Raw genomic sequence first — 13,166 nt, 5'->3', positions numbered from 1 at the left:
GAAATTCCCAAACAAATCAGTGAAATAGTGCTTAGTACTTAAATCTATTTTGGCGGCCCGTGTGCAACGCGGTTTTAGTTGTGAATACTCTAGGCCCATTTATCGGCCCAGCAAGGTGCGTGGAGATTTCGGAAGTGGGAATGGTGCTATGGGCACAGTTTCCCAAAAACCCTTGAAGGCGAAGAGTCAGGGGTCGAATTGTTATAAGGCGTCGCGGCCGCGGCACACACTCCCCATCATTTCTTAATCGCATCGTCTTCTTCCTCGCTCATCTTGCCTCCACATCGCGAAACTGCTCCACCATTAGGGCTATTCCAAACGCGGAAGCCACCCCTTTCTTCCCCAAATCTGCTTGATGGCGTCAAAGAGGAACCGTGGGAGCTCAAGGGTGGCAGCGCGCTGTTGGTATTTATTAACTCGCCACTTGTTTTAATAGCCACCTAATAATTACCTACATCTCCTAACATTACTTTACTAGGTTGTCATCCCTAGTGATGGTGCCAGAGACGCTTGTTGGTGCTGCCTAGCATCACTACTAGAATGATACTAAGTAGTTCTTTATCATCTTATGTGACTAGAAAGAATATATAGATATGAATGAAAAAGGATATGTAAGCGCACAGATAATATACCATTGTAGCACTTCACCCGAGAGTATTCTAGGTATCGTTATTTATATTTTTACCACAGGGAAGGTCTAGCATGGACAAGTATTAATAACTTATACTATTGATGGAGAAGTAAACCATAGCTAATATTCTACTCATAATAGGGGTAAGTCATAGGATAAGATATATATGATAAGTATTGATCAATGATAATGATAAATCACTCAGAGTACTCCTTTCTATGGTATTAGCATGGTCGGGTAGAATATTAGAGGAATAATTCCTAAGTCATCATTAATTATAAGTCAAAGCATACATTAATTAGTGCAACTACACCTAGTAATCATGGCTAAGATCATCTTCATATCTACACATAAGGGATATTACTAGGGAAGAGTAAGAACAGAGCTTATCTTCCTTCGTAATCAGATCCTACATGCTACCTACATCGGGGAGTGGACTACAAAGGACTCAACGGGAGTGTCACGTCCGCGATCTACCACATGACCCAGAATATAGGGTGTATTCATAGGTAAACAATGTATAAACACCACGCTTACACAATGTCGACCACCCACCCATGGTACCTTAGAGTGAGAGCTATACGAACTTATGCATGAACATGATGATAATCCAACTATACTAAGCATATAATCAAAGTAGACGATGAACATTATAACGAAGAACATGAATAAGATGAATACTAATGTTGTCATAACAATTGTAGTAAGCATATAAAAATAATAGAGACACAAAAGAGAGAGGAGTACAAAGATTATACCAAACCATGCTCTTGACACGGTCGAATAGTGATGCTAGTGTCCGTTTTGCGGCGGATAAGCGCGATTAAATCTGACATGTAGGTCCACCTTGACAGTTTTCTGGATAAACTCTACAGAAATCATAGATTCATCAAAACTCGTGGAATTTGTTAGTTTAAACCCCTAGACCTTTGTTGGTGATCTCAATTGTGCCCTTATACATGTTTTATTGACGGTTTATAATGGTTGTTAACTACCATCAACAAACTCCTCCAAGCTTAACCTTTGCTAGTCCCTTAGCAAAGCTAAACTCGATAAATGGATCAGGAGTTGCGTCAATGCTTTCACTCCTCAAAAGTACAAGAATTCTTCTCCGGATTAAAATAAACCGATCTGACTTTTAAACTTACCCATATTACCTTCAACTATGGGGCTCCTTAGCCTTCACTTGGGTCTTGAGTAATTGAAAGACAAAACAATCAAGTCAAGCACTATATCTCAAGTTCTTTGTTCAACCATTATTCTAGAGTTTTTATAGGTTTTCAAAATAAAACTCAGAGTTTCCATTGTATGACACTCTCAAGTCTCTCAATATATATGGTATTTATGGACCCTCACCAAGACAATAATGTGTTGACGCAGCAGCAGCAGCAGTAGCAGAAATTAGTGCTGACAGAGGGGATGCGCGATGAGTTCGGGGTCTAGCACGTCTGTTTGTCGACGCACTCATCCCAGGACGAGCTAGAGCAGGCGCTAGGGATCCTCAATCCTAAATCGGTAATCTCCACCATGTTGTCGTGCATGGCGGTGGATCTCAGCTATGTCAAGAAGAACTACTCCCTATCCCGGTTTGGCCCTGATGATCCCCTCTAGATGTTGCTTGGGATACTTGATGGAATGTCTACTGTCACCGGCTCATCGCAGGTAGTGTTGCTGACAACACAAGCTATCGAGAAGAGTGACCAATTGTTCAGTTCTTGCGTTCATGAGTGTGCCTCTGATGATGATAGCCAGGTAGTAGAGGAGGTTGCAGAAGCAGCAGTGGTTGATTTTGAGATCAGAGTTGAGCCACCTGTCACGCTTTTTGGAAGTGCAAGGTTTGGATTACCACAACATGAACCTAAACTATGGAACTACGAGTATGAGAGTGTTGAGATCATTTTGTGATGTTGAGCTTGAAGTCATGATTCTGCCACTGAACCTAGGTTTTGTAGCAATAACAAGCCTATTGAAGTAGTTGAGTTAACTGAAGCTACAACAAAGGAGCAGAATTTAGTTTCTGAATCTGGGTTTTGTAGCAATAGCAAGCCTATTGAAGTAGTTGGGTTAACTGAAACTGTAAAAAAGGAGCAGAGTTCAGTCTATGAATCTGAGTTGTTGAAGGACAGCAAATCTGATGATCGAGTAGAAGTAGTTGATTTAACTAAACATGGAAGGAAATATCTGAATTTGAGGGTAGAGAGTGAACAGAGTAAAGATGGCAAAGGGAATGGAGAGTCTGAATCGGGGGCTCAAGAACAGAATATGAATGTTCATGCTTGTTTGATGGAAGTTTGCAGGCATAAGGTGACTGGCAAAGGTAAAGACAGAATGGAAGTGACTAAATCAATCTCAGCTGTGCATGTTACAGTTCTAGCTACCGAGGAGGACACCATTATTACATCATCAGGAATTGAGAAGAACTCAGATCGGTACTCTGAACTCCGCCTATGGTGGGGCGCCTTTGGTGTCCCAGCATAGCAGGTCCCAAGCCCTAGTAAAGGAGGAGGGTTGTGTTAGGTGTGGCAAGCCAATGTAAAAACTTAGCCACTTTAATGGAGATGAAACCCAAAAGAATCCCGTTGGGGCGTAACCCTCTTAGCGACGCGTCATGTCGAAACCCGGGTATGGTGTTAAATGAGCAAGGGCCAGATCGTCACCCCTATGACGCACCATGTCGTGATATGGACACAGTGTCAAGTGAGCAAAGATCAGGTCGTCTTATCCTTAGTGGCATGCCACATCGGCGCCTGGGTGTGGTGTAAAATGAGCAAGAGTCTTCACACCTACCTCGATGGGTGAGAAGGGCAAGGAAGCTAGTCGAGCCAACTAGGATCTATTTAGGTAGCTGGAATGTAGGGTCCCTTATAGATAAGTTAAGAGAGTTCGTGGACACAACGGTTAAGATGCGTGTAAATATCTTATGCATCCAAGAGACTAAATAGAAGGGGTAGAAGGTGAAGGAGGTGGACAATACTAGCTTCAAGCTTTGGTACATAGGGACAACTTCAAATAAAAATAGAGTATGAGTTTTGATTGATAAGAGACTCAAGGATGGTGTGGTGAAGGTGAGAAGACAAGGGGATAGAATTATCTTAGTTAAACTTGTCATTAGTGATATGGTCTTAAACGTAATTAGTGCGCATGCCCCCAAGTAGGCCATGATGAGAGCGCTAAGCGGCTTTTCTAGGAAGACTTAGATCTATTGGTTTCTCTAGTAACGAGAAGCTCTTTATAGGAGGTGATCTTAATGGCCATGTAGGTACATCAAGTGCAGGTTTCGAGGAGGTTCATGGGGATTTCGGATATGATAGTAGAAACCAGGAGGGAGAGGAAGTCTTAGACTTCGCCATAGCTTTTTATCTGATGATAGCTAACGCTTTCTTATGTAAGAGACAGTTCCATTTAGTGACCTTTAGTAGCAGTCAGTACTCTAGTCAAATCGATTTTGTCCTTACAAGAAGGAGGGATAAACGAACATGCGTGGACTATAAGGTGATACCTAGAGAATGTGTGGTCGCTCAACACAAGCTGGTGGTGGCTGATTTTCGCTTTTTGGTGCAAGCTCATGGGAACAAACAAGTTAGGGTTGCTAGAATAAAGTGGTGGAAATTAGAAGGAGAGACATCAAAGGTCTTTAAGGAAAAGATCATTGAAGAGGGCCCTTGGAATGATGAAGACGACACAAACAACATGTGGGAGAAGATGGCAACATGCGTACAGAAGGTTGCTTAAGTGGTGCTTGGAGTGACCAAATGGAGCGGATGCGACTCAAAAGACACTTGGTGGTGGAATGAAGATGTGCAAAAGGCTATTAAGGAAAAAAAATGTTATAAGCGCTTGTATCATAACATGTGTGCAAACAACATAGAGAAGTATAAGGTGACAAAGAAGACTACAAAACGAGCGATGAGTGAGGCAAAGGGACGGGCCTATGAGGACCTTTACCGATGTTTGAGTACAAAGGAAGAAGAGAAGGACATTTATAGGATGGCTAGGGCTTGCGATAGGAAGACAAGGGACTTCAACCAAGTCAAGTACATAAAGGATAAGAGGGAGCAGCTCTTGGTGAAGGAGGATAAGATCAGACATAGATGGCAAGAGTATTTTGATAAAATTGTTCAATGGTGGAAACGAGAATACCACCGTTCAGCTGGACGACTTGTTTGATGATACTAACAGGCTTTTTATGCGGATGATTCAAGAATTAGAGGTCAGAGAAGCCTTAAAAAGGATGAAAGGGGGCAAAGCGATGGGCCCTGATGGTATTCCAATCAAGGTGTGGAGATGTCTCGGGGATAAAGCTATAGTATGACTAACCAAGATATTCAACAATATCTTTTGATCGAACAAGATGCCTGAGGAGTGGAGAAGAAGCATATTGGTACCAATCTACAAGAACAAGGGAAATATCCAAAGTTTTACTAATTATCATGGAATTAAGTTGATGAGCTACACTATGAAGTTATGGGAGAGAGTCATCGAGTAGCGCCTGCGAGGAACGACACAGATATCAATAAACCAATTTAGTTTCATGCCCGAAAGGTCAACCACAGAAGTAATCTTCTTAACAAGACATGTTATGGAGTGGTTTAGAGAGCAGAAGAAGGACCTCCACTTGGTTTTCATTGATTTAGAGAAGGCTTCTGACAAGATACCAAGAAATATTATGCGGTGGTCTTTGGACAAACAAAAAGTCCCATCAAAGCACGTGACCCTCATCAAGGACATGTACAATAATATTGTGACTAGTGTTCGAACAAATGATGGTAACATAGATTACTTTTCGATTAAAATTGGACTTCATCAAGGGTCAGCCTTAAGCCCGTATCTCTTTGCCTTGGTAATGGATGAGGTTATCAGGAACATACAAGGGGATATCCCTTGGTGTATGTTGTTCGCTGATGATGTAGTGTTAGTGGACGAAAGCCAAACGGGAGTAAATAGAAAACTAGAGTTACGGCGGCAGACCCTTGAGTCTAAAGATTTTAGATTGAGCAGAACTAAAACCGAATACATGAGATGCGACTTTGGCAGAGTTGTACAGGAGGAGGGAGATGTGAGTTTGGAAGGTCAAGTAGTGCCTAAGAAGAATACCTTTCGGTATCTGGGATCGATGCTACAGATGGATGTGGATATTGATACGGACGTTAGCCATAGAATCAAAGCAGGGTGGATCAAATGGCGACAAGCTTCTGGCATTCTCTGTGACAAGAGGGTACCACAAAAGCTAAAATGCAAGTTCTATAGAACGGCGATTAGATCGGCTATGTTGTGTGGAGCAGAATGTTGGTCTACAAAAATTCGACATGTTCAATAATTGAGTGTTATAGAAATGCGTATGTTGCGATGGATTTATGGTCACACAAGAATGGACCGAGTTCGGAACGATGATATACGTGATCGCCTAGAGGTAGCACCAATTGAAGAAAAACTTGTCCAACATCGGTTGAGATGGTTTGGTCATGTCCAAATGAAACCTCCAGAGGCACTAGTGCATTGTGGAGTCTAAGCCAAGCTAATAATACGAGGAGAGGTAGAGGAAGACCGAAATTGACATAGAGAAGGCAATAAAAAGAAATTTAAAAGCTTGAGATATACCTAAAAATCTATGTTTAAATAGAAGTATTTGAAAATCAGCTGAAGTATCTTAACCGTGACTTCTCTCGGTGGATTTCAATTCTAGCGTACCCAACTTATTTGGCGCTGAAAGGATGTGTTGTCGTCGTCGTGGTCGTCTGATCGGTACTCTGAAAGGGCGAGCGATTCTTCAACCGTTGTCGGATCATCAATGGCCTTAATGCGAACCTGAGGAGGCTGTACAGGTCAATGAACGTGCCGGTTCCGCGGCCCCTGCCATCTCTTGTTGCGCTCATAGCGGCTTCCAAGCGACCCAGAGTTTCTCAGACTGTGCAGCTGTAGGCTTCTAGCAGTTTTCAGTCTTCTGTTGCTGTAAAATGAAACCCAGTTCTCTGTTGCACCTGTATTGCTAGTTTGTGCATTGTGGCTCAAAAATGAATTCAGATTGATTTGTTCTGTGAAGAGTCAAATTGGGGATCTGAATCATTCTGAATGTGTTATTTTCCTTCAATTTTTCTCTGTTGTACCTGTGCTGCTGCTTGCCATTTCTCTGTTAACAAAAACCAAGGGAAAAACTTAACATTTTTTTTCAGGAATGAAAAACCTTTTTTTTATAAGAAACTGCTTCTATTAAATCAAGAACATCTTATATGCAGTAAGAGACCATTGTCCCAGTGCACACAGACTGCAGGGGTTGTATTACAGGGCATGATTGCCTATGATTGAGCAAGGTTTGAGCAAACAAAAAGAGGAAAAATTACTAGAATGGGTCCTAGCTTGAGTTGCTAGAGAATGGGAAGTGATATTTTGACTTCAGTGATTTTTGTAAACCTGATGTTCCACTTCTCTGTTGTTGCTCTTGAACTCTGTTAAGAGAGATTTCAGAGTCCAGTCTTGTAGTCCTGATGGAGAGTGACCTGACAGCATGTTAACGAGATAGCTGTTGTAGTGTTCAGCAGAGCCTTTAACAAGTCTAATTATGCAAGGCAAAGGTCATGTCCTTTTTTTAAAAAAGAGCAGTAGAGTAGGCTTATTTGAATGGATTTTGAATATCAACTTTGTGGCACCTAAAAAGAACTCAAGTCTGACAGAAACATTCAGAGATGAGAGCAGAGATGAGAGATTGCCTGGATGGATTCCTTCCAGTTCCAGGATGCAAATCAGGGGGCAATTTGCAAAATCTTGGACTGGGATATTTGCAAACTGTCTGCTCCGTTAGGTCAAGAAATGTGCGGCCCAGATTGATGGATATTTGCAGATTAGTCCACACGAGAGGAGGAAAGACTGGAAGAGAAGGCGTGCACGCTTGCGGCGGCCAAAACCCCAATCCAGTTCCATTCCAATCGCCGAGAAGGGTAGGAAAAAAAAAGGAAATCGATGGCGGCAGCCGGCGGCGAGAACAGCGGCGCGGGCGAGGGCGAGTTCTACCTGCGGTACTACGTGGGGCACAAGGGCAAGTTCGGGCACGAGTTCCTCGAGTTCGAGTTCCGCCCCGACGGCAAGCTCCGCTACGCCAACAACTCCAACTACAAGAACGACACCATGATCCGCAAGGAGGTCTTCGTCTCCCCCTCCGTCCTCCGCGAGGCCAGGAGGATCATCCAGGAGTCCGATGTATGTGGGCGCTCCCTTTTTTTCTTTCTTGTTCATTCATCAGCGATTGGATTCTCGGTCTCTCGCGAAGACCTATCTAGGGTTTGAGACTGAAGAGCGGATTTATTTTTTGATTGATTGGTTGGTTGTTCCCAACCCCCGCCGCAGATCATGAAGGAGGACGACAGCAACTGGCCGGAGCCTGACCGCATCGGCCGCCAGGAGCTCGAGATCGTTATGGGCAACGAGCACATTTCATTCACCACTTCCAAGATCGGCTCCCTCGTCGATGTCCAGTCCAGCAAGGACCCGGAGGGCCTCCGGATCTTCTACTACCTGGTCCAGGTTCGCCCTCAACCCCCGATTCCGCCCACAAATACCGACATTGTTTGTTCACTGTGGCCTTCCAGGATTTTATGGCTCTAACCTCTACCTGGCAATATATTGATAACAAGTACATGAGCCGTAAGGTAGATCATTTCTGTGGCTGATAACTCGACGCTACCACTAAATACCTTGCTTGTGTGCTTGTGACTTGTGAGGACACCTGAATTCTCAAATTCAGGACAACAAGCAACTAAGAATACGATTGTGACTTGTGTGCTTGTGACTTGTGATTTGTAAGGACACCTGAATTTTTACATTCAGGACAACAAGCAACTAAGAATATGCTTGTTTGTTCTGTGCAGTTTATACTACTGGTAACTTTCAGAAGTAGTATGACCTTGATGTTAGATTGTAGCTTAGCCAAACATTGGTTCGTATTCACCACAGACTTGGGATGAGCCATCTTTTTTTTTTATGCTGATCAGATCTTATGCTGAAATTATGTGCAGCAGAGAAATAATGGTTAAATTGAATTGATTAGCTGCTGAGGCTAGTTGCAGATAGTAGGCTGTAGGCATCATTTGTTCATGCTTTTTAAGCAATGGTGACCTGTGGACACCAGAGGAATATTTAAATCAAGTTTAAATTTTTAGATGAGCAAGTTTCTTAGGAGGAGAAAGATGTTACTTATCTGCCCTAGGATAATTGATTTATACTAAAACTGAAGAAAACTGCACAACGCAAATGCTCGACAAGAAAAGAGTCGCCCCTCTGAGGTGAACTGTTTCTTGGCAACATTTAGTTCCATACGGCCCATCGTTCTGTACTCATCGAATCTGATAAAAAGATTTTTGTTATGTGAAGACACATTAGCCTTTCCTTTTTAAGCCCCTTTGTTGGAGTTTTAGCAGAAAAATGTGTCATTTTTTCTTTTGGAAAGGATCTTTGGTTTTCTTTGTGTCTTTTTACATGTCATACTAAGTAGTTTGAAAACTGTTGTATCTATATTATCATGTGTTTTTTTCCCACAAAGAGGGTGGGGAGCATTTTGGGAACACTACTATACCTATCATATATATGCTCTTCATCAACAGAATCTGAATAATATCCCACAGTTTCACTTCCTGGGGTACTATAAAGTTCTTGGATGCAGGGGAAAAGTATGGAAACTGGTTTTATGTTTTTCTGGCACTACCTTTCTTCTAGAAACTTAGCCACTTGTGCACTTTACAGCCTAACAATCCACTTAGATGTCAAAGCGTGATTTCTTTTGTTGTAAATATCTAGAGTTGATGGATAATTGCTGTTTCTTTGAAGCTTAGTCAAATGCCATGGTTTTTTTTTACACAGTAGATCTGACTGGGCTCATAAGTGGTGGTGGTGGTGGTGTGTTGCATTTTGGGAACACTTTACTATACCTGACATATATATGCTCTTCATCATCAATCAACATAACCATATCCCACAGTTTGACTTCCCGGTGTCATGTAATGTTCAAACCGGATGCAGGGCAATGGTTTTACGTTTTTGTACTGCTACCTTTCTTCAACAAACTTATCACTTTAAAACCTACCAGTCCACTGAGATGCGAAAGCATGGTTTCTTTTGTTGTAAATATGTAGAGTTGATGGATGATTGCTGCTTGTTTGAAACATGGTCAGATGCCATGGTTTTTACACAGTAGATCTGATTGAGCTCTTGATAGGTCAAGCATAATACATGTGAATATTTGCCTGAGGAAATAATTTGAGGTTAGATAAACAGCTATTGGTTCAGTTGGTTGTTTCTGAAACTAGAAATGTTTTTTTTTTTGGGAGATCAGGAGGGTTTGCCCCTTACTGCTAATAAACATAGACAAAAAAAGATAGCAGAATACAAAGCAGAGTTTAAGAAATGTAAAAGAACAACAACAAAGCCTTTTAGTCCCAAGCATGTTGGGGTAGGCTAGAGTTGAAACCCAACATGAGCCCCTAGTCACGGTTCTAAGAAATGTAAAAGAAACAAAGAAAATAAGAAAATACCATGTTATAGAAAATAGCTAGTAGAGATAAAATGTATCTGTTGTTATGCCTCCGCTGATGATTGTTGTTATTTTCTATGGTTGTGTGCATTATTAATTTGGGTACTGTTTTCAAATTAATCAATTGCATCCCCCTAGTGTAGATGTGATTATGTCAATATGTCCTTAAACCTATGTTGGGCTAACTTAGTACCAATTGCATCCCCCTAGTGTAGATGTGATTATGTCAATATGTTCTTAAACCTATGTTGGGCTAACTTAGTGAATCATGTTGATTTATGGCTACATTATAAGCTGGGATTGGATCATTGTCTGGGGCTTGTATTTTGAACATGGTCCAAGGGCCTGCGATGAGCTGGATAGCTGCTGTTTGGTTCGAATTCTTCTGATTGAGTTTAGGTAGCGAAGATAAAAAGTATGTGTGCTCATTAAATCTGATTAAAAAATTTGTTATGTGAAGGCACATTACCCTTCCCTTTTCTTTAAGCCCCTTCAAGTTTTACCAGCAAAATGTGTCCCATTGGGAACACTTTACTATACCTGACATGTATATGCTCTTCATCATCAATCAACATAACAATGTCCCACAATTTCACTTCCTGGGGGCATGTAAAGTTCAAACCGGATGCAGGGAAAAAGGATGGTAATGGTTTTACGTTTTTTCTAGTACTACCTTTCTTCAAGAAACTTAGCACTATGAAACCTACCAATCCAATGCCAAAGCATGGTTTTTGTTGTAAATATGTAGAGTTGATGGATGATTGCTGTTTGTTTGAAACATTGTCAGATTTTTACACAGTAGATCTGATTGAGCTCATGATAGGTCAAGCATAATACATGTCAATACTTATCTAAGGAAATAATTTGAGGTTAGATAGACAGCTATTGGTTCAGTTGGTTGTTTCTGAAACAAGAAGTGTTTTTTTGAGGGATCAGGAGGGGTTGCCCCTACTGCTAATAACATAGATAAAGAAAAAATAGAGTTTAAGAAATGTAAAAAGAAACAAAGAAAATAAAAAAGATAATGCTATTAGAAAATAGCCAGTATAGATAAAAGGTATCTCCGGTTATGCTCCGTTGATTATCATTTTATTTTCTATGGTTGTGTGCAGTCTTGATTTCGGTACTGTTTTTAAATTGACCAATTGCATCCCTTTAGTGTAGATGTGATTATGTGAATGTCCTTAAACCAATGTTGGGCTAGCTTAGTGAATCATGTTGATACATTATAAGCTGGGATTTGATCATGATCTGGGGCTTGTAGTTTTAACGTGGTCCAAGTTCCTGCAATGAGCTGGATAGCCGCTCCTGACTGTTTGGTTCAAATTCTTCTGAAAACTTGTACTTTATTAAGGGCGTACCCAGTGCATAGAGCTCCCGCTCTGTGCGGGGTCTGGGGAAGCGTGTCAGTGGCAAGCCTAAGGAAAAAAAAAACTTGTACTTTTGTCATGCACAGGACATGGCGCCGTAAATGAGATGTATTCCTAACTTCCCCACTTAATGTTGTTCTCCTGCAGGATCTGAAGTGTTTCGTGTTTTCACTCATCAACCTCCACTTCAAGATCAAGCCAATTCAGTCTTGAGCTCCATCCCAAGCCTTCATGTAACTGTTTTATGAGACTGCGAGTGTTTTAAGAGAGAACCTTGTACCATGTAAGATGCTGTTGAGCTTGTGAGGATGCGCTCGGCTTTGTGTGGAGCACTGGGTGGAGGTGGAACCTTTTGCATTTGGATTGTGCAAACTGCTGAGTAGTAGTGAGTGTGATATTTATGCCTTATTCAGTTTTTTGTTGGGTGGAGTGTTGTTTGGCACATTTTTCTTCTCTGTTGTCAGTGCTCTGCTGAAGGAGGCACATCATTGTAATGGATGGATGCCCAGATTGTGTGGTGTGCCTCGGACAGTCGGACTTGTGCTGATCCAGATCCTGCCAATTGCCATCACAGGTTACTGCTGCTGTGAATTTCTCTAGTGGGGTTGGCTGCTAAAACTGATGGACTTGCCAAAGGTAGTGCAAGGAGCCTTTGGTCTTGTTTAAAGCCGTAGAACTGTAGAAGAATCTGTGTGTGTGTTTGTGATTAAAGTTGTCCTGGCTGCCAGTTGGTCTTTAATCTGATGCGCGCTGTCTGCTTAATGGAACAGCAGTGGTGACCGACCATCCATGGGCGTGGATGATACCATCCTCTCTTTGCAGGAGCTGAGCTGAGCTAGGTACTCAGCTTCCTTTGCTATGCTACTTTTGGCTTTGGTGATTCCTCGTCCTGTATGAGGTACTAGATGATTTATTAAGGTATGGAATACTTAAATAAAACGAGAACAACTGCAACACAAATGTCACATGGTAGAGCTTTTTGTTGCTGTGAGGCTCTGCCATGCTTGTTCAAAACGATAGGAACATTGAAATGGGAGCTGAGCGAGGGACCAGAGCAACACAAAGTAGGGATGAGGAACAAGATGTTGAAATCTCTCGGTTCCAGGTGCCCTAAGGCCGTATGCGCCCATGCCATGGCATGCCTCCTTTCTTTGTTGCTTGGCTCTCGTCCATTTGTTATGATTTTATCCCCACAATGTAATCCTCTTGAGGCTTGAGCTGCGTCGGCATGCTATCGGGACATGGCCATGTTACCTCACTGCACTGTTGCTATCGCATTGGGGCAGCTTAGCTGCTGCTTTCCTTCAGATCTCGGCTCTAAATACCAAATGGTCCATAGAGTAGCACCTGTTAGTGTTACATGCATTGGATGATAAGCCGAGATAAAGCCAATACGTAGCTTGCGTCCAGGAAAGATGATGCTGAGATACACCTTTTCTCTCCGTCAGTGCCGACCCTAGGGTAGGACACTAGGTGCGATGGCCGAGGGCCCAAGCGGAGGAGGGGTCCAAGTCCAGGTATACAAACCCCCAGGTCCTATAGTCCATTAGGCATTAGCAAACTAACGAACGAGAAGAGAGACATAGAACTGGCCAGGCGGCCAAAAAAGACAATATCGACATTTCTTTCTTAATTTCCTTTTCCCCAC

General features: G+C 42.1%; 1 protein-coding gene and 1 pseudogene across 1 annotated transcript; both read left to right on the top strand.

Moving 5' to 3' along the window:
• Positions 1 to 1,975: 1,975 nt before the first annotated feature.
• LOC136469386 (uncharacterized) lies at positions 1,976 to 6,550 on the top strand (annotated as a pseudogene).
• A 950-nt stretch (positions 6,551 to 7,500) lies between these two features.
• On the top strand, positions 7,501 to 11,930 carry LOC136472588 (protein mago nashi homolog 2). Its single transcript, XM_066470287.1, has 3 exons — positions 7,501 to 7,822; positions 7,970 to 8,146; positions 11,666 to 11,930. The coding sequence occupies exons 1-3, from the start codon at positions 7,586 to 7,588 to the stop codon at positions 11,729 to 11,731; spliced, it is 480 nt and encodes a 159-aa protein (XP_066326384.1). The 5' UTR covers positions 7,501 to 7,585; the 3' UTR covers positions 11,732 to 11,930.
• Positions 11,931 to 13,166: the final 1,236 nt, after the last annotated feature.

Source organism: Miscanthus floridulus, chromosome 8 (assembly GCF_019320115.1).
Source record: "Miscanthus floridulus cultivar M001 chromosome 8, ASM1932011v1, whole genome shotgun sequence".
In the NCBI taxonomy this organism is placed as follows: Eukaryota; Viridiplantae; Streptophyta; class Magnoliopsida; order Poales; family Poaceae; genus Miscanthus; species Miscanthus floridulus.
The sequence above is the reverse complement of the archived record's forward strand: the minus strand, read 5'-3'. Positions and strand labels throughout refer to the sequence as shown.